Source organism: Diabrotica virgifera, chromosome 6 (assembly GCF_917563875.1).
Source record: "Diabrotica virgifera virgifera chromosome 6, PGI_DIABVI_V3a".
Classification (NCBI taxonomy): Eukaryota; Metazoa; Arthropoda; class Insecta; order Coleoptera; family Chrysomelidae; genus Diabrotica; species Diabrotica virgifera.
In genome coordinates this window covers 171,857,458-171,875,804 of record NC_065448.1, presented here as the reverse complement: position 1 = coordinate 171,875,804, position 18,347 = coordinate 171,857,458, and the positions used below count along the sequence as shown (strand labels likewise).

Below are 18,347 nucleotides of genomic sequence, written 5' to 3'. Positions count from 1 at the left end.
AGTTTTGACAGGGAATTTGTTTTGTTATTTATTTATTCCATATAGACCTGGATCCCGCGTACCAAAAAAAAGTTGATTAATAGCAAGCTGAAAATTTATTAATAGCTTAATGGTGTCTAGTCCGACAAACTTTGATGTACGGGAACACTGGAAGTTTTAACTGTGGAACAGGTTAAAAATTTGGAACGTCAAACTACGAAAATGTTTATGTAATTTGTCAGATAAAACTTCCAATTGATTTGCTACCAGTTCATTACTCTCATGCAAAAACCAGACTGGTGAAAAAATCACCAACTGGGCATTTTAATGAGTAGAACACGAAGACCATGTCAAACTACAGGAATCATGTTGGTTAGTAATAGCAGTCTGGTTTTTGCATGAGAATTTAATGAAAGGATAACATATCAATTGGATGTTCTGTCCGACAAAATATATGGGATGTTTTTGTAATCTGATGTTCCAAATCTGAGTTTCCAAACTGTTTCACAATTAAAACTACCCCTGTTCCAGTGTCACGATACATCAAAGTTTGTCCAACTGGACACCGTTAAGCTATTAACAAATTTTCAGCTTGCTATTAATCAATTTTTTTGGTACACGGGATCCAGACCTAATAGGTTTGTTCATAGTACGACACAAACGATTAGCAACTGCTGCCAACCATCAGATGCATCAGCAGTTAACAGTTAGCGTTGTGCAGTTAATAGTTAGCATTCATAGACTACGAATGCACATGTGTCTGATGGTTGGCAAGAGTTGCTGATCGTTCTACGAACAAACCTATCAGTAAGCACAATTTGTGATATCCATGGGTAGTTACTAACAGAAAGAGGCAGGATTCGATTTTTAAAACATTTATTTTAGAGTCAAAACATAGTCATACCTTAAACGATAAATGTATATTATCATTACATGTTGATACTAATTACAAAAATAAATACACATTTAAAAGACCAATACATAATTACTCATGATGAAGAAGTACATTATAATTAAAAATGAATAACCATTTTCATATCACTGCAACACAATGCCAAAGCCATCTTATATTTCAATTCGTTTAGTGAGCGCAACAAGCACTCTGACCGAACAGTTTCAAAACTCATTAGTTTTTCATCAGAGAATGCATATGTTGCTATCTCCAAACCATGTAGCTGTAACATATGTACATACATTGGGTTCTTCTTCGTCTGTCTTGCCCTGAGCATACTAAGCTAAAAATAGGATTGCTGCAATATGGCTGCAGACTTCACTATTACCGGCCATACGCATACAATGTGAATTTGCTATGTCATCAGAACTGGCTATCACCCCACCCAAGCATTTAGTCGTTTAGCATTAGATTTTTGGAAATGCTTCACCTAAAAAAAATATTTTATTTTTTTGGAAATTCTTCAACTACAAAAATTTATTTTTATTAGAGTATTTGCGTTCTTTACAATGATTGAGAATATTTTATTTAAAATCAGACATTCATATAATATAATTTTAGAACAATCATGACAGTAATTCAAATATATGGCAGTAATAAATCATTTTATCAGTAAAATCAGTAAAATCCAATTCTGACTGAATTGCGTATGGATCTAAATCCCCAATTATTTTCAGCTTCAATAAATATCTAGAACAATAAAAGAAATAATGTTATTGCTTGCAAAATTAATCATTATTGATAAATATTGGGGCAAAATGAACAGTAAAAAAAATTGTTTCACCTACCTTTCTCGCAACATCTGGAGTTTCCAATAATAATTTCCTTAAATAATCAGTTTGCATTGTGGTAAAGTTTATAAAGTTCACAAAAACAGGAAACGAAATCCAAATGAATCCAAAATACGACGATAAACAATGAAAAATCATTGAAAAATAGATACAAACATAACCTCTTTGTTAGTTTGTGTGCCAACCAGAGGTCACGTGGTTTGGATTGCCTAATATACTATGGTAGAGCTATAGGTGGTTATACCTAGTAATTATGTATACTGTGATATGCATATTACGTTTCATTTGTGGTGGCCGTAGCTCAGTTATTGCCTTAACAAGCTAGAGGACAAATATTGGATTCCCGGAACTTAAACAAAAAAATTCACTTTCTTTTTAACTGAGAGATATTTATGTAAAAGATACTCAATACTTTAGAGAGTATATAAAAGGGTCGGTTCTGGCTACATAAGTGGTCGTTATGTCTCGTTAGGTAGATGTGAGGGACTTAAAAACGCTAACACTAGACCTTTGACAGAAGATTATATGAACTTTATTTCATGTTTAACTTTATGGATTCTGTTTTAGAAAAGAACAAACGATGCATATTATAAATATATACTACTCGACTTTTAATTATAAACATGTAATGCAGTATTCACCGTACACCTTTGGATATGCTGGTACAAAACCCAATGGTACGAGAGTAATGGGCATAGCTTCCAAGGAGCGCATCAGTATACAGATTAAAAATGATGTGGACTTTACGTGGGAGGTTCCAAAGTGCTGGACACTAAAACAGGCAGCTACTATACCTCTTCATTATATAACGGTAATAATGTTTTTTTGGGTGGAGTATACTTAAAGTTTTCTTTGAATGTTTATATCTTTTTAGGCATATTACGTTTTGATGGAAAAAGGTAAAATAGGAAAGAATAATTCTTTATTACTACAAGATGGTGCCAGTGGAATAGGAAGTGCAGTGATTGCAATAGCTCTTAGCTTTAGAGCTATTATATTTATAAGTGTTAACTCAGAGGAAGAAAAATGTACCCTGATTCAACTGTATCCATTACTAGATCCAACTAAAATAGGTGAGTATAAAAGTGTTGCTATTTATACCTAGTTTTAGTGAGTCAGTAGTGGTGTAAATTTTAAATAGCCACTAAATTCCGCCGTTGCTTTAGCCACCATCTTGATTTTTTTAAAGGAGAACCGTTTTTGCCCAACTTTTCAACAAAAATGGTACATAATTAAATTGTTGCTATTACGATTTCCTACAATTCCTTCCTTGCAAATTGGTTCGGTTGATATTTTTCGAATTAGAGGGAAAAATATTGACAAGTATAATTATTGAATTATCTTGTTTAATATTAATTTTACGACATAAATGTACACAGTTAAAAATATAGGGAAATAAATTTTATACCATGTTGACTCCTTCGATTTTTTTGTGCTACAATTAACATTTAAGGCCCTACTCCTAGGGGCAAGCCTAACGAGACACAAGCGATTGAACAACCGTAGACGCTAACGTCATCCAAGAAATCCATAAACAAGAACGAACCTTAGACCTTGAACATTGAGTTTAGCTAAAATACGAAAGAGATCAAAATTGTATAAAATATAACTCTCTCCACTTTGGTTTATGTAGGTACAATTATGTCGTGAAGATAGTAATGAACGACATTCAATTTAATAATATAATTATTTCTTGTCCCCTTCCATTATTTTCCCCTAATCCGGAAAATATCGACCAAACGAAAAAAATTGTAGGAAATCGCATTCGAAACAATTTCAGTTCCTAGCATTTTTGTCGAAAAGTTGAAAATGGAGGAGAGATTGAGCAATAACCGTTCTCCTTTAAAGTTAAGATGGCTGCTAACTCACCTATGTAGGTTAGAATAGTGAAATTGGTTGAAGCTCGCCATGCAAGATCAAATGATATCCCGACTGAAGTGTTGATGTAATCTCCAATAACATTTTTATTAAACGCCTTTATTTAGTTCAATCGTTTGGGTCAAATCTTTTGACGTTAATTTGACTGTCCTTTCTTCAATGCAAAAGAATGAAAATTTGCAGACATATGCATTCGCGGGAACAATACACGAATATAGTGTAGGAAACAGAGGTTGAACCTTGCAAAATGGACACAAGTCCGGTTTTATTTTTTTCTGGTATATCAAGGGGTGCTCATATACTAACTTTTTCTTAAAAAATTTCGCCCCGGAACCCACCTTTTCACCACTTTAAAGGGGGTCATTTGTGGCTTTTGCGGAACGTAGCCCTTCCTGTACCTTTTGCAAAAAATTTCTTTTATAGAAATATAAAGAGGACTATATTTTCTACGATTTATTTCCAACAGCATATGTCTATCATCCACCATTTAGTGGGGGGTGGGGCCCCAAATTTGACAAGTTTTTAAAAAAGAATGTTTTTTAAAAAAATTATTTTTCCCTAACTGTAATGGAAATTAAGAAGAAATTCTACGGCAATTATTTACAAATAATTGACTGATTTTTTGGTATAGGTTTCACTTAAGGGTAATTGCCCTTTTTTAATTACAGGGTGTTACATTAAAAAAAAAAACCCTTTTTATACCATCTGAACCATTTATGCTAGAGGAAAAAAACTTTCAGCGATTACCCATGTACTAGTGCTATTTACAAATTTGTATAATGCACCCCCATTTTTTCCCCGCAACCACCCGAAAAAAAAGAAGAATTAATAAAGAAAGTGATTTTCTTGATAGACTTCATACACAATGCCCTTCATATTATATGCTTCATATATCATTTTGTGCACGTTATTATTACCCGTGCGTGGGCACCAAAAGCGATTTCCTAGTGCAACCCCTGTAGCCAAAAAAAAAAAAATAAATAAAATGGGAGGTTGAAAAAAAAATTATTTTGCATTTTGATCCATATGGGCATATGCTTCATCAATAGTGTTTTTCAAAAATATATATGGTTATTGCAACATCCTTGCAGAAACCACCCCTATGCTTGAAAATATACTGCAGAAACTATCCCCATCGCTTGGCGAGCTTGTTTTTACGATTTTCTCATTACCTATGCATTCTTTTTAAACAAAACTTATACAAGGTTGAAGACTACTATTTACTCTAAAAATTAGGTCCTATTCATTTTTTCGTATAAGCAACCGTTACGGCACAGTGGCGCCGTAAACCTTAGATATGCTTTGGCGCGCTCCAGTTTTTGTTTTTTCCGTCACCGTTTTTCAACCTGTTCGTTTTATTGATAAAGTACTTATGTAAAATAAAACAACACAGTGTAACCTACAAATTATGACCTATGCACATTTTACATTCTTTGCGCCCCAAAGCCACAGTGGTGGCCCAAAATCAATTTTTGCATATCTTCGCCACCTACACGCATTGTGTTGCCTTAATGCTACCTTAATAGCACAATATTCACCCTTAAGTGGTCGTTAAGCAGTGGCGGATCCAGGGAGGGGTGATGGAGGCGATCACCCCCCTCTCAAACCAAGTGATATAATATTTAAAGATTATAAAAAAATTCATTAATTTTTACAGAAATTTAACCAATTGGCACCCCCTCTTAACGATGCTGTATCCGCCACTGTCGCTAAAGCATAAAAAGTACGCCATTCTTATAAAAATAATAATATAATATAAGTATTTCTATAAAAATAAATGAATATTTTTATAATCTTTAAATATAATATCACTTGGTTTGAGAGGGGGGGTGATCGCCCCCATCACCCCTTCCTGGATCCGACAGTGTTCAGCGACCACTTGAGGTTGAATATTGTGTTATTAAGGTAGCAATAGTTAATGCAATAGTTAATGCAATAAATTACGTGTAGGTGGCGAAAGAATGCCACCACCATAAATTGATTTTGGGCCACCACTGTGGCTTTGGGGCGCAAAGAATGTAAAATGTGCATAGGTCATAATTTGTAGGTTACTCTGTGTTGTTTTATTTTACATAAGTACTTCATTAATAAAACGAACAGGCGACGAAAAAAAAAACAAAAGCTGGAGCCCGCCAAAGCATATCTAAAGTTTACGGCGCCACTGTGCCATAACGGTTGCTTATACGAAAAAAATGAATAGGACTTAATTTTTAGAGTAAATAATGGTCTTTAACCTTGTATAAGTTTTGTTTAAAAAGAATGCATAGGTAATGAGAAAATCGTAAAAACATGCTCGCCAAGGGATAGGGGTAGTTTCTGCAGTATATTTTCAAGGATAGGTGTGGTTTCTGCAGGGATGTTGCAATAACCATATAAATTTTTGAAAAACACTATTGATGAATCATGCTCATATGGATCACAAAGCAAAAAAAAAAATTTTTTTCAACCCCTTATTTTATTTATTTTTTTTGGTACAGGGGTTGCACTAGGAAATCGCTTTTGGTCCATGCATGGGTAATAATAACGTGCACAAAATGATATATGAAGTATATTAATAAAGGCCATTGTGTGTGAAGGATTCCAAGAAACTCACTTTCTTTATTAATTCTTCTTTTTTTGGGGTGATTTCGGAGAAAAAATGGGGGTGCGTTATACAAATTTGTAAACAGCACTAATACATGGGTAATCGCTTAAAGTCTTTTTACTCTAGCATAAACGGTTCAGAAGATATAAAAAGGGGTTTTTTTTTTAAATGTAACAACCTGTAATTAAAAAAAGGGCAATTACCATTAAGTGAAACCTATACCAAAAAATCAGTTACTTATTTGTGAATAATTGCCGGAGGATTTCTTCTTAATTTCCATTACAGTTAGGGAAAATTTTTTTTAAACATCTTTTTTAAAAACTTGTCAACTTTGGGGCCTTACCCCCACTAAACGGTGGGTGGTAGACATATGCTGTTGGAAATAAGTCGTAGAAAATATAGTCCTCTTCATATTTCTATAAAAGAAATTTTTTGCAAAAGGTACAGGAAGGGTACTACGTTCCGCAAAAACCACATATTACCCCCTTTAAAGGGGTGAAAAGGGGGGTTCCGGGGCGAAATTTTTTAAGAAAAAGTTAGTCTCAATAAGCACCCCTTGATATACCAGTAAAAAAAATAATACCGGACTTGTGTCCATTTTGCAAGTTTCAACCTCTGTTTCCTACACTAAATAGTCAATAATTTTTTTTATATGTTTATTAATTGTTTAAATAAAAAACGATTTTAATGGACAATGCTTAAATTCTCTTGTTTTTTACCATGTATAAAATTGAAACTTTTACAGATTGTAGCTATGTAATTATATGAACTATACATAATTTCACTTTTTACGTTAATTGTGTACGTTATGCTTCATAAATAAACAATAAAATTTCAAATTTTTTGCCGATTCCGACTACTTTTCATGTTTGTACATCATGTATATAAACATCCTAAGCGGCGACGATTTTGAACGTTCATATCTTTGTTTATATAAACATCGGCGCTTATTTGTGTCATATTTCAATACGATACGAAACAAAACTTCAACCAAAAGTCGAATTCAAAAAGTTCGTGTTTTTAACGTAGTCTTAGAAAAACCACCGGTAGAGACGTTTCGTGCTACAATTAAAATTAAAATTCGTAATTCGCGAGAAATTAATAGGGCCTACACCGTGCAATAGTAAAGTATTAGAAGATATGGAAAGACTGCGAAGACTGTAATATGTGTTAATAATGATTTTGATTTGAGAAATGTATTAAGAAATTACAGAAAATGTACAATATATGTAACAAATGTTGAAAAAAAAAATGCAAAAAATATTTCTATCATATACATCCTTTTTTAAACATGATGATATATTTTAACGTTTGAAAAGTGTAAGACTAAAAAGTAAAAAATAAAAAAAATATGAAAAAAAATTTAAGAAACTCTTTTCTTTAGTTACGAGTGACTAAAATTAAAAATATTTAAAAAAATCAACTAAAAAGCAAACAATTAAAAAAAATCAAACTAGAAGGATTATTCTAAAAAAACTGTTAGACAGATTAAATATACAAAAATCTCACATTCGTTAAAAAATTAAAAAATTGAAAAAATCTAACACATTCGTTAAAGAAAAGGGTGGGGCGCGTCTTCATCGAATAAACGGTTTGAGGATAGATACTTTTTCACTTTTCGCGCGAATAATCCTTCGAGTTTTTTTTTGTATTTTGCTTTTTAATTGATTTTTTTATAATATTTTTAATATTAGTCACTCGTAACTAAAGAAAAGCGTTTCTTAAAAATGTTTTTTTCATATTTTTTTATTATCACACAACTAACAAAAAATCGGAAAACAAAACATAAAATGATATGAAATAACTAACTGATTTATTGGGGTCTAGGACGTTTCATCGCCGCCGTTTCGATGCCGCCAGTTCGATGCCGACGCAGGCCGATTCATCGCCAGTCAATTAATCGCTATCTGATATATTTCCGAATTTTCGACAGTTACAATTATTAGTTATTTTTAGTATTAATTAGGAATTCTAGGAAATGCGAGATATGACGGCGATGAAATGGACTGGCGATGAACCGGCGGCATCGAAACGGCCGGCGATGAACCGGCGGCATCGAAACGTCCCATTCCGGCTTTATTGTGTTCTATCTTTTTTAGCTACTTCAAGTGAAGCAATTCAAGACATAGTTCTAGAACAAACAAAAGGAAGGGGTGTTGATTTGGTAATTAATCCAGTCGGAGGAATATTCATCGAAAATTCTTTAAATTGTTTAACAAAGCAGGGCAAGTTCATACAACTTACCAACCAAAACAATTTTGACGAAATAAAGTTGGATTCAAACATGATGCAAAAAAATTTTAACATCTATTGTATTGATCTAAATTCTATATTCGAAGAGGATCTGTACATTAAACAAAAGCTCAAAAAACTATTAGAAGAAGGTAACAAATATATTTTTTGTTTACTATATTCGGTTTGGTAGGTATTTACATTGCATGTAGGATCATTCCATAGATACGAATTAAATTAAAACGTTATTACTCCATTAAAATGTTACATTTTTTAAGCCGTATGTTGCATTTGTTAGAGGAGTCAATTTTATTTCTTTAATGTGTAGGAGGGATCACTAGAAGCTTATGTTTAAGTTTTTGGAGTCGCCACCCTTGTCCCCCGGCCGCCATCTTGGAAATGGTGTGCAAAGGGGTTTCGCGCTATATCTCGTAAACTACCATCCCTACGGAAAATCTAATGAAACATAAAATGTATCAAATTAAATTTTCTACAATTTTATTTCTATTACTTTTTATCGTCAAGTGACCAACAAAAAAGATATAAACAAAAATATGTAAAAAAATTTTAACAAGATTCCTTTTGGAGGTTATAACTTTTTTTTTCAGTTCATTTTAAAATAAAATAACATTATAGCAGTTTTGTAGAGGGTTTTTCAGCGAACAAGTTCCACTGTAAATTTGTTTATTCCTATTTATTTATATAGGTGTTACAGCGCTCCAAACTTGACCAGATTCTCGAATGCTCATAGGGATATAATAAAAACAAAAGTTAGGCTTACTTTTCTATTTATATATATATTTTTTATTCATACAATTTATTATGATTTTAACATTCCTATGCTATTATTAATCTGTTTTTGACCTTTCTCCCCACTATAAAACTTATAACCCGAAGCATATATAGAAACGGCCCAAGAAGTTGTTTGAGGACAAATTCGCCGGTTCAGAAGAATAATGACGCAACCGCATATTGAAAAATTCTTAAGAAGAGAAAAAACGAATTTTTGTTATTAAAATCATAAAGTATGATCAAAATTAGCCACTAACCACACCGTGGTCAGGATCTCGAGATATAAGCGTTTTTTGGGGTGTGCGGCTTGTTTATGAAGTAACATAACTTTTTTCCTATTGTATATTTTGACTTAAAATTTTCCAAAAAACTTCATCATGAATTATAATTTAATGGTTGGGTTTGTTATAATTATAAACTAAAAAATATGTCACTCAACTTTTTTAAGTAAACATGAAACTAACGAAATATGATGACAAAATGTTTAAAAACTAACAACTCCTTTTTTAATGTGTTTAAATATTTAGGACAAATCCCATTGTTATCTACATACTTCAGAGATTAAACAGTAAAATTTTCAAAAGGAAATATTTAAAGCGACCAAAGATACAGCGAGGTAAATTTGAAAAATCATCAAAATTGATTTTCGGCATTTTTGTATAAAATTTGATTTTTGAACATGTTCCACCAAATCTAGATAAAAATAAACTTCATATTCGGATTCAGCGACCTCGAAAACATAAAAATAGACCAAAATTGGTCATTTACCTTAAATTTGATTTTCGTGGTCGGCATAAAGATTGCTGCCGCTCGGCATAGAAAAGTATTTTTTTTTATTGTATTCCTATGAGAATTCGAGAATCTGGTCAAGATTGGAGCTCTGTAAAACCTAGATAATAAATAAAATTAAACAACTTTATAGCGATAATTGTTCACTGAAAAATCCTCTACAAAATCGCTGTGATGTTATTTTATTGTGAAATGAACGGAAAAAAAGTTACAACCTCCAAAAAGAAACTTCTTACAAAATTTTCTCATATTTTTATTTTTAACTTTTTTGTTGGTCACTTGACGATAAAAAGTAATAAATATAAAATTATAGAAAATTTGATTTGCAATATTTTATGTGTAATTGAATTTTCTGTAGGATTGCTAGTTTAGAAGATACAGCGCGAAAACCCTTTGCACCCCTTTTTCCAATATGGCGGCCGGGGGACAAGGGTGGCGACCCCAAAAACTTGAACTTAAGCTTTTACTGAACCCCCCTACACATTAAAAAAATAAAATTGACTCCTCTAAGAAATGCAACCTAAATGTAACATTTTAATGGACTATACATATACACATTAAAATATTTGACAAAAAGAAAAGACGAAATACTGAATTCTAGGAATTTCAGAATGATAGGGTGCAGCTGATTCTCGACCTGAGACTTATAACTCACTATAAAAAGATTTATATCAAAGAATTGCATAAGGAGTAATTGACGTGTTTACCTATCTTCTTCTTCTTTTGGCATCATAACCCTGGATTTGTCTTTGCCTGTCTGGCTATGTCCTTCCATTCAGATCTCTCTTGGGCCCTTCTCCTCCATTGTCTTATATTCATGGTTTTCAGGTCGTCTTCCATGTCGTCCAACCATCTCGTTCTGGGCCTTCCCTTTTTCCGCCTTCCTACCGGCTTCCACTGTAACATATTCTTTGTCGTCTTCGTGTCTTCTTATCGCTGAACATGTCCCAGCCATGACAGTCTTTCACTTTTTACAAATCTTACAATGTCATACCCTTCATTCAGATCATTAACCTCGTCATTTCTCCTGATTCTCCATGTGCCGTCTTCCTCTAGCACCGGGCCATATACTTTTCTCAGTATCTTTCTCTCGAATATCCTAAGTTGGGCTTCATCTTTTTTAGCCATTACCCAGGTTTCACAACCATAGGTTACTACGGGTCTAATCAAGGTTCTGTAGATAGTCATTTTGGTTCTTTTGTCTAATAATTTCGACGTCATCAATCTTTTATTAGCATAGTATGTACATTTCCACTGGAAATACGTGCATTAATTTCGCTATTTACGGAATTCTTCTGATTGATTTCTGTGCCCAGATATGTGAAGGCATCCACACGTTCAATACTATAGTTGTCTATTGTTATATTATTTTCATTCTCAGGAGTTCTTTTGATGGTCATGTATTTAGTTTTTGTTTCGTTTATTTTTAGCCCTCTTTTTTGTGCTTCAGAATCAATTTCCTTAAACGTTTCCCTTAGTCGTGTCTTTCTACTAATAATGGCGACATCGTCTGCATATGCAGTAATTTGTACTGATTTGGTTTTTCTTATGACTGCTTCAAGAACTAGGTTGAACAGCATGGTTGAAAGTGCGTCTCCCTGTCTCACCCCCATGTTGATGTCAAACAGGGGAGACAGTTCGACACCTGATATGAAAAACATTGTAACTCACTTTTGCTTAATTTACAGGAGAGCGATTCAAAGAAATTTCCAAAACATTTTATTTTTTTACTGTGTCAGCTTATATATTTTTTGTAATGTTCTTAATCCATATTTTATAACTTTTTCTCAGCTTTTCACTTTTACATATCACATTGTTGTCAACATTACTGGTCCTGATTTAGGTCGAGTTACAATAGCAAATTTTTTCAGAATTTTAGGTGAAGATCATTGTAAGTGGTTCATACAATGATATTTCAACACAGTATGTTTATTTGGTTAGGTGCATATAAATTGTAACTAATCAGTAAATATCAAAATGAAGAGATTATAATTATTTTAGTTTATTGGTTTTACTTGAAACGTGATTTTTATAAAATATCCCATTAATATAAAATATCTCAAAGTAAATTTTTAAAGATAAAAACAATAAAACTGTTTTAGTAAAATACAAAATAATAGCCTACTAACTTTATCAATAAACAATCCAAGTTCGTTGTAATCTACACCATTGCCGCTAACATTCTTAGCTGATGAAGTACCGGATGAAAGGACCAAAAAAAGGTTGATATAACTTAGTACCTACCTAATAATCTATACTTAACTGTTAAGAGGGTAGGCGCAAAATCTTGGTCCAATGGTATTTAAATGCATTCATTTTTTTTCGAATCCTGAGAAACCTAATAGGTAAGTATTTTTTGAAAAAATTAAACGCAGAATGAAAGACTACATTATTACCGAGGGCCGAAAGTCTCTGAAAACGTCTATAAAGTTTGTTTTAATAAGTTACAGGGCTGAAAAGAAAAGAGAAAATTTAGTGTGATTTTTAATTTCAAATATTTCATTCGAAAGAAACTTTTTGTTTATTATTAGGGACTTTCGACCCTCGGTAATAATGTAATCTTTCATTTTGCGTTCAAATTTTTAAAAAATATTTATTAGTTTTCTCACTATTCAAAAAAAATAAATGCAACTGAATAGCATTGGATCGAGATTTTGCGCCTACCCCCTTAAGTTTATCTTTAAAATTAAACTAGTTTATAATCAAGATTACGTACCATCATTGTCTTTGAGATTTTTGTCTTTTATAGCTAAATCCAAAAGCAGTTTTCCACGACTCATTTTTCTTATTTAAAAAATTCGTAGCACAATAATTGTGCTAATATTTAGTAAGTTTAACACAGCACGTTAATATTTAGATATGTTTACAATAACACACGAACCAGTAGACAAGAACTAAAAGTTTAACAGTCATTACCCAGAAATTTCGATAAATTCTCAAGTTCTGCAATCTTGCATTTTGCAAATCTATTCCTGTCAACAATCAACACTACGAAATGAGTCATAATAACATTGTAAGAACACGATACTATTTCGTTCAGTGATCGTTATCCCTACAAAATGTAAAGTATTGGATGTAAACACATGGTAAATTGACTTACAATGTTTTTCATCGTAATATTCCACTACCTTGCTTTCTTGCATCACAACTTACACTTACAATGCAGTTATAAAAACTTACTCAATAAAATGTTTCGAGAAAAACATTGTATCCCATGTTACAATGTTTTAGTAAAAAATTTTCATCAATAATAAAAAATTTTAATATTGTAACATTGGTTACAACGTTTTTTCCACCCAGTGATCAAAAATTTGCACTTACAGTGAGGTTATTTTGTTAAATAACTTTATAATTACATAAGATAGGATAAAAGTTCTTAGACCAAATTGAACGTTATCGTTTATAGACGCTATTTAAGCCATAGTTGAAAAACATTGTAAGTGGAGATACAATGTTTTTCATATCAGGTGTCGAGTTCTCCATCTACTCTAACTACGGCTTTTGAACCCTTCAACGTCATTTTTATGAGGCTGATATATTTTTTTGGTATACCTAGATTTCGGAGGTCTTCCAGCATTTTGTCTCTTTTCACACTATCAAAAGCTTGTCTGAAGTCTATATACATATTATATAGTTCTATGTCGTATTCATAAGCTTTCTCTTGTATTGTTTTAAGTATGAATATGTTGTCTGTAGTGGCTCTATTTGCTCTGAGTCCATTTTGATAATCACCAATTATATTTTCAGAGTATTCTGACAATCAAGTGTAGATAATTCCAGAAAGGATTTTGTATATTACATTTAGCAATGTAATTGGTGTGTAATTCTGGCATTCCCTCTTATCTCCTTTTTTATAAATTGGCTGTATAAGACCAACTGCCCATTACTCCGGCATTTGCTCCTTGGTCCATACCAACTTTATCAAGTAATGAATTCTTCTCCAGAGTTCGGGTCCTCCATATTTCAACAATTCTGCCGCAACTCCGTCCGTTCCTGGCGCTTTACTGTTTTTTAGTTTCTTTATTATTTGAACTACTTCTTCATAACTCCGATTTTCAATGTGCTGCTCCGCCGTAAAATATATTGTCTCGTTTTGATCATTTCCATTGTCAGCGTTTAGGTTTTCCTCAAAGTATTCTTTCCATCTCATTATAATTTTTTGTTTCCCTGTTAGTAGTTCTCCGTCCTTGTCTTTGCATATTGTCAATTTTGGTCTAAATGACTGTGTGCTTTATTTTATCCTTTTATAGAATTTTCTGCTCTCGTGTCTGTTGTTATGTTCTAGGATTTCTTGTACTTGTTTTTTCAAAGCCTCTCTTTTTTCTTCTGCATATTCTATTTGCTTGTATTCTCTTTTCGTTATAAATTTCTCTACTATTTCTGGTGTTTCTTTGGAGTTGGTTAAGCCTAGCTTGCTTTTTTTCCTCTACTGCAGTTCTGCATTCGTCATCATACCATTCCGCATTTCTTTGCCTTTTGGATTTTCCGACAGTTTCCTCTGCAGATTCCGTTATTATTCTTTTTAATTGTCTCCATTCTTCCTCTGCAGTATCTTTCTCTCTGATTCCGTTGAGTTTTATTTGGAGAGTATTTTGATATTTTTGTGTCTTTGTTGGACTTTTGAATCCCTCAACATTCCATTTTTGAATTTGGCTATTTTTCCCTTTTGCCACTGTCGCGATTTTCTGCCGCAATTTTGCCCCCACAAGATAGTGATCTGTATTGGAAGAATTTGGCATACCACCAAAATTAATACGACTAGTGCAAATGACAATGACAGAAACAGAAGCACAAGTATGTATTCAAGGACAGATCACTGATGCGTTTACGATAACGCAAGGACTGAAACAAGGCGACGGACTGGCTCCAACGCTTTTTAATCTTGTTCTTGAATATGTAATTAGACGGTTGACGGTAAGCGGAAATAACATACTTACAAACAAATCTACCCAATTAGCAGCATACGCGGTGGTGTGAGTTTTTATTCAATCTCACCCCACCGTGGCAAAAATGGTTTAATTATTACCTTTTGCCTAATTGGACATAGGTGAATATTTTAGGACCACACCCGTATGTCCCGTCCTTCGATATAAACAAAATAGTGAACTTTTAGGAGAACTGGTTCGAATAATTTGATTTGGTCTGGTTTTAAAGGTGCTAATTAATACGATAGAAAGGGTTGTGTATTAGCGATAAATAAGGGTATTCGGCGAACAAAGCATTTATTAACAACAACGATTTTGACAAATAAGCGGCTTAACGATAAATTATAGTCTTAATAGCGAACTAGAGAACGTAAGAGTCTTTTTAATCTATTAATTATTGCGGAGAGAGTATTTTTACGGCGAAAAGAGACGCACAAGCGAACAAAGTGTTCATCTCTGACATCAGAAAGAGACTCCTGAAATTCTATTCAAATCTCTGCACTATTATCTTTGATAGTTTAGTTTACACCATTCGCCCTGAAAAGGGCCAAACACATGTTACACTTCTTTGGCAACATGACCTGCTTTTACCCCGAAACGATAAAACTGCAGATGTCTATTTTATGAAACACACAACGCTACACTCAAGTTTTTCAGAGAATTAAATATTTTAAACACAATACAGATTGTCCCAACAGATTTACAGAGAGATATTTTTATAAAAGCAAATTAATGTAAATAACTGTTGTTTTCACAACATACTCCCCCGCGTTGAAGCACTGGCTTTAACATAAACCTAACCTAACATAAATCAACTTACCACGTTCTTAAGCGAAAACACTCAACTTAACTTAATTTTAACAGTCATTTGGTAGAGGACACAATTTATTAATAGAGCGCTTGAAGACTCCATCTTTAGTTTTGACCGATGCAACTCTTACTCGGCCATCCTTTCCGGGAAAGACATCAATCACTCTTGCTAGAGCCCAGTAAAGAGGAGGAGTGTTATCTTCAATCAACAAGACGAGATCGTTGGGCTCTAGGTTCTTATGAGGAAGAAACCATTTAGGGCGATTTTGGAGTCTGTTCAAGTAGTCAATTGACCATTTTTTCCAAAACATTTGCTGGAGTTTAGAGAGATGTTGCCATAAACTTAATCTATTTTCGGGAATGTGGATTACATCCCTTTCAGGAAATGACGTAAGAGATTGTCCAATCAAGAAATGTCCAGGGGTCAGATAGGTTAGATCAGAGGGATCATTTGAGAGGGAGCAAAGCGGTCGAGAGTTGAGCACAGCTTCAATTTGAGTGAGAACAGTGGTAAATTCTTCAAAAGTGAGCTTAATATCACCCATGAGTCTACGGATATGATGCTTTGCGCTCTTTATAGCGCTTTCCCAGATGCCACCATGATGAGGGGCTCGAGGAACTATGGTTTTCCAGCGAATATGCGATGATGCCAAAAAATCATTAATAGAGCGAGAGTTTTCTTTTTCTTTTAAAAACTTATAAAGTTCAAACAACTGATTACGAGCTCCCAAAAAGTTCGTGGCGTTGTCACTGAATATAGTCTGAGGGAGGCCTCTACGGCTAATAAAACGTTTTAGAGCGAGAAGAAACGTCTCTGTAGAAAGGCCGGACACGACTTCGATGTGAACAGCTCGAGTCGATAGACAAACGAAAAGAGCAATATAAGATTTTATCAAGGGAGCTTTGCGGAGTTTGGAAGCTTTAATCTGAAAGGGGCCACCAAAATCTAATCCTACATGAGCGAATACTCGAGAGGATTGCAAACGTTCCTTTGGCAAATCTGCCATAATCTGAATAGCGGGTTTGGCATTAAATCTAAAACAAACCATACATTGGTGTATGACCTTTTTAACTTCACGTAGTCCATTTAAAGGCCAATATTTAAGTCGAATTTGAGATAAAGTATTTTGAGGACCAGAGTGACAAAGTCTGATATGTTCTCTCTGAAGAAAGAGACGTACTACACGATTTTTTGAGGGAAGGAGAAGAGGATATTTTTGATCAAATGTAACGTCTGAGTTACCAAGGCGACCTCCTACACGCAGCATTTCATTTTCATCCAAAAAGGGGTTTAAGCGTAAAATAGACTTATTGGATAGAGTTTTACCTTTTTTAATCTCAGAAATCTCAATCGAGAAAGAAGAATACTGAAGCATCTTAACAATCTTCAGTTCAGCGTTTTGAAGTTCGCTTACTTCAAGAGAATTTGATAACTTATGAGAAGGCGATTTGGCATTATTGGCAAACCTGAATATAAATGCTAAAGTTCTTACAAACCTTGAAAAATTAGAGAACCTATCAGAAAGAGAGGTGAAAAAATCTATTTGATCATTTCGAATGTGAAGAGTTACTTTCCTTTCTTCGGGTAACTTGGAGGTATAAACTTTTGGATTGTATTTCAACAAATCCAACCGAGATTGATTCAAAAATTGAGGACCATGAAACCACAAAGAAGATTTAAGTATTTCAGCGGGTAGCATTCCTCGGGAGAGTATGTCGGCAGGATTCTCTTTGGATCGTACGTGCCTCCAATGAGCGTTAGGAGAATTATCTAAAATTTGTGCAACCCTATTTGCTACAAATTGAGTCCAACGAGAGGGATGCGAACGAAGCCAAGCGAGAACAATTTCTGAATCCGACCACATATTTATAGAGTCTAAGCGAGAGAGTTTTTCTTCAATAATATTAGCAATCCTTGCTGTGAGCTTACTACACAATAGCGCACCCATGAGTTCCAATCTTGGGAGAGTCAAGGGTTTTAGCGGAGCGACACGACTCTTAGATGCTAAAAGTGAACAAGATACTTGTTCTGATCTATAAATCACACGTAGGTAGATGCAAGCTCCATAAGCCTTTAAACTTGCATCCGAGAATGCGTGAATCTCAACACTAGTGATTTCTTGACTTAAAAAGAGACACCGAGGTATATTTAAATCCTTAAAATTAGAGAGACTGCGAACAAAATTTAGCCACTCATGCAACGTATCTGCATCTATGATATCGTTCCAATTAATTTTGGAAATCCAAATTTGTTGCATGATTAATTTAGCGACAACTGTAACTGGGTTAATTAGGCCTTGAGGATCAAATATTTGGGCAATCATTGACAGTACTTCTCTCTTGGTGTACGAGTCCTTTAAGGTAAAATTTGGGAGAGAGATTGAGAAGGTGTCAAGAATAGGATTCCAACATAAACCTAAAACCTTATTGGAGCCATTATCTGGAGCTATTACATAAGTAGTGTTCGAAGAGAGAGAAGAGATATTTTTTAAAAACAAGTCTGAGTTAGAACACCATTTATGGAGAGAGATACAAGCGGTTTCAAGCAAACTAGTTATTTCCTTATGAGCTTTAAGGAGAGTCTGTACATCATTAGCGCCATAGAGAATGTCATC

General features: G+C 33.7%; 1 protein-coding gene across 1 annotated transcript in view; it reads left to right on the top strand.

The window, feature by feature from the left end:
- The window catches only part of LOC114335081 (fatty acid synthase-like), a 265,424-nt gene that overhangs the window by 161,553 nt on the left and 85,524 nt on the right, over positions 1-18,347 (top strand). Inside the window, exons 14-16 of the mRNA XM_028285236.2 lie at positions 2,290-2,533; positions 2,597-2,795; positions 8,284-8,568. Of these exons, the coding sequence (XP_028141037.2) occupies positions 2,290-2,533; positions 2,597-2,795; positions 8,284-8,568 (728 nt within the window). The remainder of the gene's footprint in view (positions 1-2,289; positions 2,534-2,596; positions 2,796-8,283; positions 8,569-18,347) is intronic.